The 14,507-nt window shown below is 35.9% G+C and overlaps 1 protein-coding gene across 2 annotated transcripts in view; it reads left to right on the forward strand.

Annotated features, from left to right (window-relative positions):
- LOC120344546 (E3 ubiquitin-protein ligase PPP1R11-like) overlaps positions 1–14,507 on the forward strand; it is an 85,848-nt gene that overhangs the window by 69,801 nt on the left and 1,540 nt on the right. Inside the window, exons 1-3 of one of the 2 annotated variants that reach the window (XM_078113190.1) lie at positions 11,542–11,760; positions 12,476–12,590; positions 13,597–13,749. In XM_078113190.1, coding sequence (XP_077969316.1) covers positions 11,701–11,760; positions 12,476–12,590; positions 13,597–13,749 — 328 coding nt within the window. In that variant the 5' untranslated portion in view covers positions 11,542–11,700. Of the gene's footprint in view, positions 1–11,541; positions 11,761–12,475; positions 12,591–13,596; positions 13,750–14,507 lie in introns of those variants that run through there. The other variant, XM_078113191.1, reaches the window with a different exon arrangement.

Here is a 14,507-nt window from a genome sequence, read left to right on the forward strand (position 1 = left end):
GATCCTTTACAATATACAATGAATCCAACTTGACACCATATTCAATGACTGCTTGGTTCATCTTACTTATTTCATTTGCATTCAGGCCACAGTCATTCAATGTGAGATTATCAGTCTTTGCATTCCCTAATAATTGAGGCAATTGTTGAAATGCTTCTGCATCCATATTAGGATCCTTTACAATATACAATGAATTCAACTGCACACCATAATCAATGACTGCTTGATTCATCTTACTTATTTTCTCTGCATTCAGGTTACAGTCACTCATTAAAAAACTTCCCGCACCACCATGACAAACCAATCCAATTAGATAATAATAACCAAGTGGTTCAAGTGCTGGACTTTCTCTTAACATGAGGAAACCAATCTTAAGGTTTCCCTTTATCACGGCTTCATTCAGGATTCGAAGATTCTCAGCATCAGGGTCACAATTGATAAGATCGAAGAATTCCACATGAACATTCTGCACAGAACCAAGAACATGTTGCAGAGAAGAATAATTTTCAGGATGTATTTCCAAATAGAATAGTTTCAAAGTATGAAGTGAAGGACTATGCTCAGCAACAGACATCACTGCATGCTGTTCTCCAGGTTGGAGTGTTTGATAGTTGAAGTTCATTTCTTCTATTTGTGAGCAAACTTTTTTGATCACATCAGGACCACATTCATGTAATAGGGTCACAACTCGTTTATCTGAAATGACTTTTCCTTCCAATAATTTATCGAAGTAACCCATCAGGTATTCAGACTTGATATGCATGTTATCAGGAAGATATTTTGCTGCTTTTTCTGAAGTTGATTTGTTGAGAATAATTCCAAAAGTATGTTTTATAACGACTTCCATTCCTGATTTCTCATAATAATTCTCTATAAGCTTCTTGAATTCATCCAAATCAAGAGTACAGGCATACAGGGCAGCAAGTATCTCTCCTATACTCTGGTGTGAAAACCGTAACCTCATGTCGTCGTCACCCGCAACATACTCAACAAATCGAGTGTCAGCATCCATCTCAACAAGACCACGCATGTCAGTCATATTCAACTTTAGTGATTTAATATAGCTTGCAGTGAAAACAAATCGATTCTCTGTCATTCCATGGTAGGCCAACTTCATGAGTTCCAATAACAGACTTCCAACATTTTGTCCATGACGAGATCCTGAAAAAAGTTTCAAAACAGAAACCATGAGATTTGTTAAAGTATTAACATCGCTTTCTTGGAAATCTTTCAAAACTCGAACCAAGTAGAAAAAAAACATCGGGTTTGAAACAAAACCTGGTGCTTTACGTCTCAAATCATCAAATATTTTTCTTGCGTCAGGACTAAATAACTTTCCAGCAAGAAGTTTCAGTGTTTCATCATCCCATCCCCCTAAGGTGAGATTCAAGGTGGCCTTGAGATCTGGAGGCAACTTCCAATAAACATTCCAACGAGTCGTTGACAAAATCTTCATTCCTGGATACATGTGGCCGGATAAAATATTAGCAAGAATAGTGTTGGTTTCCGCTAGAGTGTCCACTCCAATTCTTCCATAATCATTTGCAAAAGGCTTCCGACTTTGGTCCAACCCATCAACTACAAGTAGAATATGTTTTGAATTTTGTTCAAACCATGCTTGTCCAACTTTATGAAGGTGTTTTGGAAGTTTCGAACCAAGTTGTTGAACGAATAGAAGATCAAAAGCAGTTGATTGAGAATCACCTTGTAAATTAGTGACATCCACAAAATAGACCATCTTAATTTCATTCGAAAAGTTTAATTTATTTTCCAGTGCTGACAATGCATATTTCATCGAAAATGTTGTTTTTCCAGAACCAGTGTCGCCTAGCAACATCACACGGTTGACTGAGTTATCAAAATGGATCTTTTTTATATCCACTGATTGCAAACTACTCTGTTTGTTGGATTCCGATTCCTTGAACTCGGTAACCCTGGGAAGTATAAAATCATCCATTTTTGTTTTTTCACTGGCGGATTTCAATCTAGATTCCAACATCTGCTTTGTATAATCTTTCACGACTTCAAAAAATTCTTTTTCTTCTGAAACTTCAGTTGTTTGAGTTGGTTTCACAGAAAGTTTTTTGAATGATTCCAACATTCTGTCTCCATCTTCCTGAATGAACTGTTCTTCCTCTACTTGATTTGCATCTTGAACATAAAGCCCAACCACTGCTCTTATTCTTTCTATCACAGCTGCATCATTAGTGTTTGGATACTCAGAATGCCTCCATTTCCACAGTAATTTAAGGTTGCGCTCTTCCACTGAGAATCTATTATTTTCTGTGATAGTGTCAACTTCATACTCAGTAAGAGATAATCCCTGCCCTGATCTCGCAAACTGCTTGAATTCCTTGGATGTAAATCGTTTAATAACATCTTGAAAAACATCTTCAAGTCTGTCAATAGGAGCAGCAGCGCCTTGTTGTTCAGCTGCATGGTATTGCGTAACAAGATCCTTATCCTTTGTGCAGTTACATTCGGTCTGTTTCTTTCAACCCAAAACCAGAACAATTTCTTCTTCTGTTCCTCAACAGAGAATCTGTGGTTTTCAATGACCGTAGTGACATCTTGCACACTGAGTGAGAGTCCGTTCCCAGATTGTGCGAAGGTTTTGAAATCAACAGTTGAGGCAAATTGTCTCACACATCCTCTGATTACATCTTCTAGTCGGTCACTCATGTTTCCGATAATTGGAGATACTACTATACTATTTCTGTATTGCAAAATACTCTATTGTATTGAGAGGAACAAAAATACAAGAAAGAGTGAATATTGGGTTGAGCACTTCGTTAGCTTCAACTACTAAGAGGTAATTACAACCTGAATCGCTGCAGTAGAACCAATTTACTCCTGTACTATGAAGTATGTGAACCAAGATGGCGGACACCGGAACGTGGTATACCAGGTTAGGGTTGGACCATAATTTCATTCCAAATTTAGTTCGGGGGCTAGCCAAGCGACTCCCGTATTATTTGCACCTGAAATTATGACCTAACCTGGTACACATACTGTGTTCCGGTGTCCGCCATATTGGTTCACATACTTCGGAAGTACTCTATCTGAAATCAAAACAAAAACAGCTTCGAAACTAAATCCAATATATCATCCAAAATGACAACAGATAAAATAAAAATTGCTGAAGAATGTGACATAAGCTACTATGGTTTTACTGTGATGAATGGCATTGCTATTTAGAACAAGACAACAATTCCCACTATCGATTTTAAACTGAAGAATTTTTGTGCATCAGTATGTCTGTATGAAACTATAGGCCTATTTAGCACATCCTGGTTTAATTTGTCTCTTACATTTGTGCACAGACATCTGATGCAGCTGAGATGGTTTGTATGTTTGTAAAAATGTTACATTCATTCGTCACGAATCGCGACCAACAATATTTCTGTTATCTCACTTTCTCCAACCAGCTTCCTAAAGCCTGGTAAGTATTTAATCCAGAACAATTTCCTTTTACCAAAAGGAAATCACCTGTCGTTGCATAAACAAATTATGGCCCTTGTTATAAGTTCGGAGACTAGACACGTGACTCGCGTAGTATTTGTACCTAAAATTATGGCCTAACCCTAACCTGGTACACATACTTCGGGGGGTACCGCAAACTAAAACAGCTTCGAAACTAAAACCAAAATATGATCCGAAATGACAAAAGATAAATAAAGCAATATTTCTGTAAATCTCACTTTCTTTAACCAACTGCTTACATTTCGTAATTATCCCAAGTTTCCATTTACAAAAGGAAAAGCATTCTAGATCGACTGCCCACACATAAAAATTCGTTGCCAAACATTATGGCTCTTGTTGAAAAGGCACTAATTATGGTGGAGCACAGGTCTCAGTGCACAAGTGCTTGCACCTCAAAATTGAAACTTTGAAAACTTTGAAATTGACCCGAGCATTTGCCAAACATAACAGTCACAATACCATACAGATGTAATACAACCAAAAAATCCTCATACAAAATTATTTCAAAATAAATTATTTTTACAGGTATATGGACAAGGAAGAACTTAAGAACCTACCGGTAAGTTTTCCCAAGAATTCTCAACCTATTCGACAACACCAAAGTGCACAAATGCTTCCACCAAGCAAGCTAACTAAGAAAATATGACCCAAGTACCGTACATTACCCAAGACCCATACCCAAGATCAGTGGCGCAGCCAGGGGGGGGGGGGGGGGGGTTCGGGGTCGAACCCCCCCCCTTTTGAATTTTTTTGAAAACAGAAAAAGTCGCCGATAACCTGTGCAATTGCTTTCTGCTAAAATCGCCGTATGATTTCATTTTATGGTTATTTAGGCCTTCTCGTTGGTATTTATTCGCTCTAAATCACAAATTTGTGTCACTCGCACGGAATAGTGAAAACTGAAAAAGCGTACAATTGCTAAAATCGCCGATTGTTTTCATCAGTGTGTTATTTAGGCCGGTTTACGTCGGCATTTATTCTCTATAAATCACAAATTTGTGCCACGATAAACATGATGATTATTTTATTTTTGTACTTTGCAAGGAATTGTGAATTTGGTGAGAGTTATTATACGTTCATCGGCGGCGAGGTTCTAAAGACAAATGAAGGAGTAAACCCGCGATCTAAATTTGACTGAAAATCGACAATATAAAATACTGAAAACAAAACCGTAAACAATAGGCTATAAGATTTGTTGAGTCCCGCGACAGTCTAAATACGCTTTTAAAAATCGCAAAATTTCGTGTGCCCAAGGCACACATTATGTTTCCTCGCTGTTTAGGAACATACCGCCATTAAAATCGAAACGGTTAATTGTGGGTGGGATCCATTACTTTAAAATTGTCATCGAAAATTTCAGTGTTATCATTAAACAAGGTTGAAAACGCGATTTTTTCCCAGTTAGTGATGATATATAAGATAATTAATCTGAAGTATATCCATCAATTTTTATTCTACTGAAATAAATTTTACTCCGTGAGAATTTACAGCAGATTTACGGATTTTTCGAAAGCTTTTATCTTTAAAAATAATCGGAGTGGCAGCATTGCGATTCAACGGAATCAATGTTACAAGCACATCTCCAATTTGTCGAATTCGCAAAATAGAAAAAATACGGATCAAAAGTTAAAACAATATATAATAGGGCAGTTTACCACACATTTTTATGCGGAATTCCGTGTTGTTTTATAGTGGCTCATGTTTTGTCGGCGCAACCGCAGGTTTAATTGAAGACAATTAAAATAATAAAGCAGGACATTTTAAATATGCCCTTATCGGTCATGGATTGGTTACCTTGCGCGAAAGAAAAATCATTTTTCGTTAGAAAAGTCGACTCTTTTAACAAGTGACGTAATCGCGGCGACTGTTCGGCGTGGATTTCGAGGCGGTGAATTTGTATTTTTGATTTACTGGTATACTTTATATCTATTTTCATTGTATGAAGTAAAATTGTACTAAACGTGATTTTATATCAGATATCGAGATTTTACTAACGGCGATAACGAGGTCACAAGATTACAAAAATACGTATCAAAATTAAATATATCAGGCAGCTTATCTCATTGTTTTATGTCCACGGCATTAACGTTTTTATTTTGACGTAGAAAGTCGAGACCGCGAGTTGCGTTGGGGACAATAAAATTAATATATACGTAAGGACATTTTAGAATCTCGTAGTGGTCATGAATTGAATATTTTACGCGACAGAAGCTGAAAATGCGGCTCTATTACCGAGCGCGTGATCGCGGTGACGGTTACAGACGGCCTTAGTAATTTCCGATTTTGAACCCCCCCCCCTTTTAAAAATCTCGGCTGCGCGCCTGCCCAAGATAGACTAGTACCCGGGGACAAATTTAATAGTTGAGTTCCACCCACCTTAACCAAAAAGGCATAAAAAACATCGAATATACCAGACACAATACAACACAATTAAAATAGAAAGAAATGCAAAAATTAGTAAAATTAAATCATTTCCACAGTTATATGAAAAAGAAAAATATAACAAACTGGACAACCAATAATAAGTATTTGCAAGCTCTAGTAATGCAGTCCATACACAATTATAATTGATTATTATTCGTGAAACAGTTTTACGCAGCGGTGTGGCTCATCGTGCGTTAGGAATACGCTCGCCACCACAGTTCTGATAACTCTGCGAGGGTTCGCAGGTACGAATCCCATGTGGGGAAGGTCGTGTGTGAAAGGATTGCTGGACTCCTCTACACCGTTTGGTGGTGCACGTAAACTCTGGTCGGTTACGGCTTCCTCCACCATCAAGTCCATGCTTCCGAAAACAAATAACTAACTAATCGGAATGGTAACTGAAAGCCGGGTTCGCCATATGGTTAAGCCGTCTTTCCTCTCCCCCGGGATAAATATGTAAATCCTATCCTAGCTTATCCTAATTCCAGAATGGCAAACTTATAAGATTCCTTGAAGCTGACAGTATTCGCTTCACAGCTTAATCAGCTGGTTTTTGGATCCAATTCTCGTTATCTAGTGACCCAAAGAGTATGCAGAATAAATCTTGAGAAATGTTACAAAAGTTACTCATATACATGACAGCAATATAGGGGGGAAATTATGGCCCGCAGGCCGGCCGAAGTGTTTCTGCTTAAATTACGACTATAGTTTTAATGAATTTCCATTGACAATAACGTCTATATTAACTGAAATATACCCTGCACAAATTATTCTGGACAGGCGCACTTAATATTACTATTTTTAATAAACATTTCCTAATGCGGCTAAAAGAATACTCAAACTGTTGTCTTACTGTCACCATCCTAATATCTCAACTCCTAGTCCAGGGTGGTCCAAGGTTGTCGAATCCGGGAGCCACACAATTATTTTTCCATTGTTCGTGGGCCACAATAGTGTCGTAAATAGTGCAATACAAAACAAACACATGCATCATTATTTGTCAATTATCAAGCTAAATCATGCAAAACCCCGAATAAACCTGCGAAGGTATTCCTATATTAAAATTTAGTGTAATATTTCAAAGTCTTCATAATCATAACGGAAAAAGTGCATCAGCAAATGTATCGTATATCCTCACATATAAGTACATCTCGTACATGAGCCGACCCCATAAATAGCTTTGAGATAGTGGATGTATAAAATTCCGCATATAAGTCGACCTTTCAAATCGCCGTATGCACCTATCACAGTCAATGATGTTTAATATATTTAATTTAATTTACCCCCCACGTCCAGGTAAAAATCTGTTTGAATTTGTCAGCCTTTTTTTCCAAACTCTAATTTAAAAAATAACTGCAGATTGATTGATTACCAAAAATTAGGTAACAGCATTTTTTGCAATACTGTTTAGGCTGGTTGCAACATGCATTGTCAGGTAATAACATTAGACAAAATATAATGTTAGTCCATAACATTAATAATGTTTAGTTATCTGGCATAGCCAACCTTGGCTAATTGAACATATTCAATTTCCAGTTTTCTATGATGCTAAAATTGTTAGTCAAAAGATAGAAAGTCAGGTAACAATTTAACCTGCCAAACACATCGTTCAATTTTGCTAGTTGCCTCAGCTAACCATAACACTAGTCAATTCAGTGACATTAGTGATGTAACGATATGTCAAGACATTTTTCTGATTAATTTTATGATGAAACCACACCTTTAATTACTCTGCGAATGCGACGCAGGCCACAGATAATAAATCTGGGTTTGGACCACCCTGTCCTAGACTATATGTCACATCTTAGGCTTTCGAATATTGCTATAAACAACAAGTATATTCAAACAGGTATAATGAAGAGATATCCCTACCATGATGAGTCCAGGAATCCCATTTACAGATTTATTTTTCTTGATGATAGTATTTCCGACTAGAAATTATCCAATACTTCAATACAAACTCCTGTAATATCCATTTTGCAGATAGTTTTCCAGTAATAAATATTTACTAAATTCGCTCTCAAAGCGAGGTCACACACAATGATACCTAGGTAGTTAAAAGACTTTATACTGGAACAACTAGATAATCAAACAATCCGGTAGTCGCCAAAACGTTATTGTTAGTCATATATACCAAGTCATTTTCTTGGTCCATGCAAGCAAAACGAGTGTCACATGAATTTAGAGCAGAGCAAGGTTGTTCAATATGCAATCACAATCGAAGTATAGTCAAAAGACAGAAAGAGCCTTCATTTAAGTTTTGAAAACTAAAAATACTCTCCTGTTTTACATTTCCAAATTCAAATAATCAAATATACATTGGGTTTCATGTGATTTAAAAATAGAATACAGAAATATCAATACAAATTATTCGGTTTGGTCATTCCCGAGGTCAAACTTGCTTCTTCAATATCTATCTCACTTCATCAATATACAACGGTATACTCATATTTAACCCTGTATATTATTTATATTGTTCAGGTAATGAAGACGAACAACTGTTATGAATATGATTATGTATGTATGTTTATTTGCCCCAAAAATGTAACAATATCTGCATAATAATTAAACAGTAAAAACGAGAGGAGATACATGTTCAGACCTCACTGGCCTAAGACACAGATACGCGATATGCACCCCTAACAATTATAACAGCAGTTTAGGACTGGTGCGGTATAATAGGATAACAGACATGAAATACGCTATACAAATAAAACTATGACAAAAAACACGGTAACACACAACGACGATATGTACAATATAGTCAGTTAGGAGAAAAATATTAGATTCAATTAGTCTTATAGACTGTAGTGGGAAGAATTCTATGGTGCGGTATTTATAATAAATTGTTATTACTTCAGCTAATGCGCGTCAGCTCGTCATAGTTCTGCCGTCCAGCTTGGTTTTATCTCGCAAAATCACCGAAATACACCAAAAACCGTCTGTGCAAAGACAGCAAATAACCGTAGAATAAACTCTCCTCGTTGTCATGGCAATACGGGGTCAAAGAGCAACATGCCACGACGTTTTGGTGAAATGCCCCGTGGGTTGTGGCGTCGGACTCATAAGTATTAAGTATTTTATATATTATAATGTCCGAATTGTTAGCATCCAGCATCAGATACAATAGAGCAATAATAGGTTTTCAAAATTGTGCAGGAGATAGAGAGAAATATAAAGGTTTTGCGGATGACACTATTGTCACAGTAGAAAGTTTATCCTCCATAGATGAAGTATTAAAATTAATGGCAGAATTTGAAAAAGCTACAGGCTTGAGAATAAATATTCCAAAATGCAACATAATGTTGTGTGGGTCAGCAAAACGGCTAAACTTAGGACCTTCATACAAGGGTATTCAAATTCAAGAAGAGCTTAAAATTCTAGGAGCTTATATAGGAAACAATGTTGTATCAAGAGATAAAAACTGGTTGAAAATCATTAACTCAATTCAAAATGTAGTAAATTTATGGCAGGGACGGAAGTTATCAATGATAGGAAAAATTATTATTGTCAAATCATTAATGTTATCCAAAGTGTGGCACATTGCCAATTTTGAAATTATGCCAGGAAACTTCGTTCGAAAATTAGAATCTATAATATGGAAATTCATTTGGAATAATAAAACTCAACTAGTGTCAAGACAAATTACATCTAATATTTTCACATCCGAAGGTTTGAATATGTTAGACCTCAGGAGCCAAATAAAAGCTCTTCAGGTCAAATGGATTTTTAAAATCCTCAAAAACGAGAGTAGGCCATGGAGTAAAAGAGCCAATTATTTTATTAATAATTATTGTAATATTTTGTCCAAAGATAATTTGGAATGTCTGTATTTGAAAGTCCAATTTGACAAAGTAACTACCATTCCTAATTTTTATACCGCCATTATCAATTCATTCAAGGATATTAAGTTGGAGAGAAATCATCCCTTTAATATTACAGAGGTTAAAAATGAAATTTTATGGTACAATCCCTTAATCTCAGAGCAAAATTATAGATTTTCGTCCAAATGGATACAAGCAAAAGTCATTTCTGTGGCTGATATTTTGGATAACACTGTGCATTATTTAACGAATAGAATATATTCTATTGATCAAATTGGGGATCACAGAAGAAAGCTCTTTTATTTAAATAGATGCTCTAGTGAAATCCAACAGGTTTGGGGCAATCTACCTATTAGCTGGAAAGAAATTCTATCGAGAAATCATAATTTACCCGAAAACAGACTTGGAATCGATAGATATATGAACTCCAATTTATCCACCAAAAAAATAAGTAGTTTATTGAAAATAAGGAAAATCACAGAAATTGCTACACGGCATGATATGTACATTACACAAAAATTAAATTTGAATATTCCTATAGACTGGTCAAATATTTGGCAATATAAACTCTCAAATAAATATAAATTCTAAGTTGGAAAATTTTACATAATGGTTTACCTACGGGGGACAAATTAAAATATTGGTTTGATGATGAGAATGGACAATGTGTATTTTGTAATGAAAATGAAGAAACCTGTATACATTTATTTTGTTATTGTGATTGGATAATTGACTTTTGGCAGTGGTGCAATGTAAGGGAAATCAATTGTGACATAATTATTGCTAATAATATTCATAGTGAAGTGGTATCATTAATCATTCAATGTGGAAAATCAGCCATATGGGAGTTCAGGAATAGTGTCAAATATGATGATGTATTCCAAATGCAATGTAACTTGCGAGCTATTTTTAAATGCAAACTCCTGGGTGTAATCAGATTAATGTCAGATTTTGATAGGCAAAGAATATTATCTGACGAAATTGTTGATGATGTACTACAAAAATCGATAATGAGTTGAAGAAATTGAGATTGTCTTGATTTAGGAGGTTTGACTATATAAATGATTGCATAACATAGACAGATTAAATGAAAATCTAGTAGCATGATAGGTTTTTGAATTTTCTGTCTAATTTTTTGAAACCTTCTCTTTTTCCATGCTAATATAAAATAATTAATTATATATGTACATAAAAATGCTATATTTATGACGAAATATGGACAATCTTCAATACAAACGGATATATGACGAAAAATGGATTATCATCACTGGGTTTGATATGTATTAATAATTGTTTATCCAACTGTTTTAATTTTCCTCAATTACCGTAATTGGAACGCAATACATGCAATTGGTTTCCAAAAAACAAAAAAAAAATAAAATTATATAAAACAAAAACTGAAAATTTAATTGGCTTCAAAAACATAATTAAATAATTCCATATTGACTCTGGAATTGAATTTGGCAAAAAAAAAAAAAAAAAAAAAAAAAAAAAAGTATTAAGTATAAGTATAAGTTTATTTCGACTCCATAATCAGCATAACAATAAAATGATTGGTAAAAAAAATAAATGAAAACTGATTATGAAATCAGGAGAGCAAACAAAACCTTAGATAAGGACTTCATCGGAATGGCGTTGCCTCATGGCGTCGTTATTTTGTTTTATGTCAGAGTGACAAAAATAAAATTGACGAAAAATAATTTACAATTAAACGAAAATAATTTATCTGAATAATTGATCTATTTTACATATCGTACTTTACTATATGACTAACTTCACAGTATGGACGTATAGGACAGACAATGGTGAATTAATAAGAGTTTTTTACAGCTTTATGGTTACTTAATTTTGCCTGAATTTTATAATTTATACCTCATTAAAAAAAAGTTCGTTTTGAGGTTATGTGCCCAACTGCTTCCAAAAATTTGCCTCGAAAGAAGTGGAATATTTCCTGACATAAACAGCAATAATGGCAACGGTAGTGAGGACAACACAAAGCGAAGAGACATTGACCACAACAATCTCACAGGTGAAGGGGTAAAATTTTCATAATTATGGTGTACAGTACGACACAGTTCTTTAATTGCAAGAATAGCCCCCACATTAAAAGACAACAATTTTGACAGTGAGTGCAACCCTTCATTCATGAGACAATTTGGGCCTCCATATCGCCACAATAAACCAAAAGGAAGCACAATTTAAAACGACACCATTCGATACCTCTGAGAAAGTGATCCAATTTATCGAAGTAAAACAATTTTACTTTTGCATTCGAGAGTTTTCAGCAAAGAAACACAATTTAGATCATGGGGTGGCCGACAAGATTGGTTTAAATTATTTTGGAGACAAGCAAGACAGGATCTGCGGTTGTGCCCTCATTTCAGAGACAAACAGATTGTTTGTTTTATTGAACCAAATTTTAGGACATCATGAAATGGGAGAACTGTGCCCTATTCGAGCAAGATATGATAAAGTCATATTATTGGCGTTCTAATTTTTGGTTTAAATTCGTGAGAAAGTCTTATCTTAAGCTAAAACTTGCATCTTGTTAGTCAATACTCCTGTTTCATCTTCTGTTTAATCCAGGTTTTCGTGAAGTGGGGGGGGGGGCATATTATACTTTCCTCTGCTCAGAAAAAAAAGTGGGGGGATGAGGGGGCTGAATTCTAAAAATTGTGGAGATTTGAGAGCCACTTGTTCTAGCACAACAGTTCCACTTGTTCAATTTTTTCTTATTTTTCTAGGAGCCATCTAGCCCGAGCGTCGTTTTGAAACTTCGCAAACCTCAGTCCGACCAAAAAGTTCGATGGACTGAGGAAACGATTGACAATGAACACATGGGAAAGAAATCTTCCAAATGTAAGAAAAGTATTGCTATCTCGTCGAATATCAGAATCGGCGGTGTGGTGGATAGCGCCAAGCGGTAGAATACGCCCTCCACCACGCACCACTGATTACTATGCGTGGGTTTGCAGGTTCGAATCCCATGCAGGGATAGTTATGTGTGTGGGGATTGCTGCACTCCTTGACGCCGCAGGGTGGTTCACATAACCACTGGTCAGAGAAGAGAACTTACATAACATTATGTCTGGCCATTGTTAACACTTAGCTAGAAGTAATTTGAACTCATCTCTGAGAAAACGAGCAGTAACTGTAGTAAAAGTGACCCGATTAAGAAACCAATGCCATTGAAGTTTAAATTCATCAAAATAATCTGATAACCAGTCTATCATAATAAAAATATGGAATTATTTTGCCCCCCATATAACTACCTATGTTTACTTGAAAAATTATGGTCACGGAAATGCAAATTTGTGCTGTTGTGATCACATTCCCATGTTTTGTGTATGCCATTGGTCGGCGGTTTGGCGAACCACCTTCATACAAATGAACTAAGCTTATGTAATAAAGTCCACACGTTTGAAAAGTTACTTTGACAATATGTTCAAAAACAAAGGCGATGCTATGTCAGATCTTTATTTGTTTGCTGGCCATTAACAGTTTCCAAATTGGAAACCTGTTGGACAGCGACACGTTTGTGTAGTTGTCAATATTGAAAACCCGGCCTCAAATAAAAACTATGTTGTAAAAAGTAACAATGCCTAGACAGCTTCCGTAAATATATCTGAGTATTGCTAGATGTACGTTTAGCAATAACGAATGCATTTTTGCTGTTTGGGTGATGTTTTTTAGTAGTTTATTAGGGGTTTGTCCGTTTTTGTGTCACCTTTTTTGCGAACCGGTAGTAACCTTTCCGCGGCCGCCGCCGACCGCTGGTGTATGCCACTTGTATTTTTTCTGTGTGGGATCAGTTTTTAATAATGGCTAACACTAGCTTACTGAGACTGTCAAATATTACATACAGGTTGTTGTATTTATGAAAAACCTCGGATATTTGGGGAGGACTCGTCGTCAAATGATAATTCTAGCGATAGTGATGACAATGCTTACGAGAAGAAAACGAAAAAAGAGCGAGCGCAGAAGAAACGATCGAAACAACATGATTGTAATGATCACGGTAAGTTCTAAATTATTTTGAGAGGGGAGAGCCCGCAAGAGGCTGATGTTGATACTGGTTCTTATAATCAAGATACAGATATAATTACACTGTTATGACTATACATATACTCAAACTGTGATAATGACATAACAATTGGTGGTATCTTAACCCTTTCCGTGCGGTGGGCACATATACGTACCAACGACAAAAGTCGCTAGATTGCGGCGGGTACGTTGATGTACTCCACTGTTTTATTTAGCAATCGGTCACAAACTGTTGGTCTAGTTTTTCCGGGTTTTAGTTTATTGATAAAAAGTCTTCTTCGAGATTAACATAAGCGACGGTAAATCTCGCTTTCGTTTACGCTGGGAATTTTATTTGCGGCGGAACGAGGGAGTGTTTTTGAAATTTATGCAAATTTCGGTGTTTTTTGGGTGGTAATAGAAGACATATTATTCCTTCCATCTACCAAAGTATTTGAGTTAGATCACGAAATTGCTACAGCAATATTATGCTATTGTTTGCCAACCACGAAGCGGTAACAGTAAAGGATTCAGCGAATATTTCTATTTTTTATCCCGGTTTGAAGTTTCAACTCTCAAGAAAAAAAATGCCTTTTTTCTATCCGGTTTGTGACTCAAACCACCACTTTTAAAAAAACTTTTTTTTTCAATCGCCAATTGCAAGCTCTTTAAATAAGCTTTCCAGCGAGCCGCCAGTGGGCAGCAGAGGATCATTAGTTTTTCGTTGGTCGATCGATTAGTTGTGGGGGTACA

This window comes from Styela clava, chromosome 5, assembly GCF_964204865.1.
Source record: "Styela clava chromosome 5, kaStyClav1.hap1.2, whole genome shotgun sequence".
NCBI lineage: Eukaryota > Metazoa > Chordata > Ascidiacea > Stolidobranchia > Styelidae > Styela > Styela clava.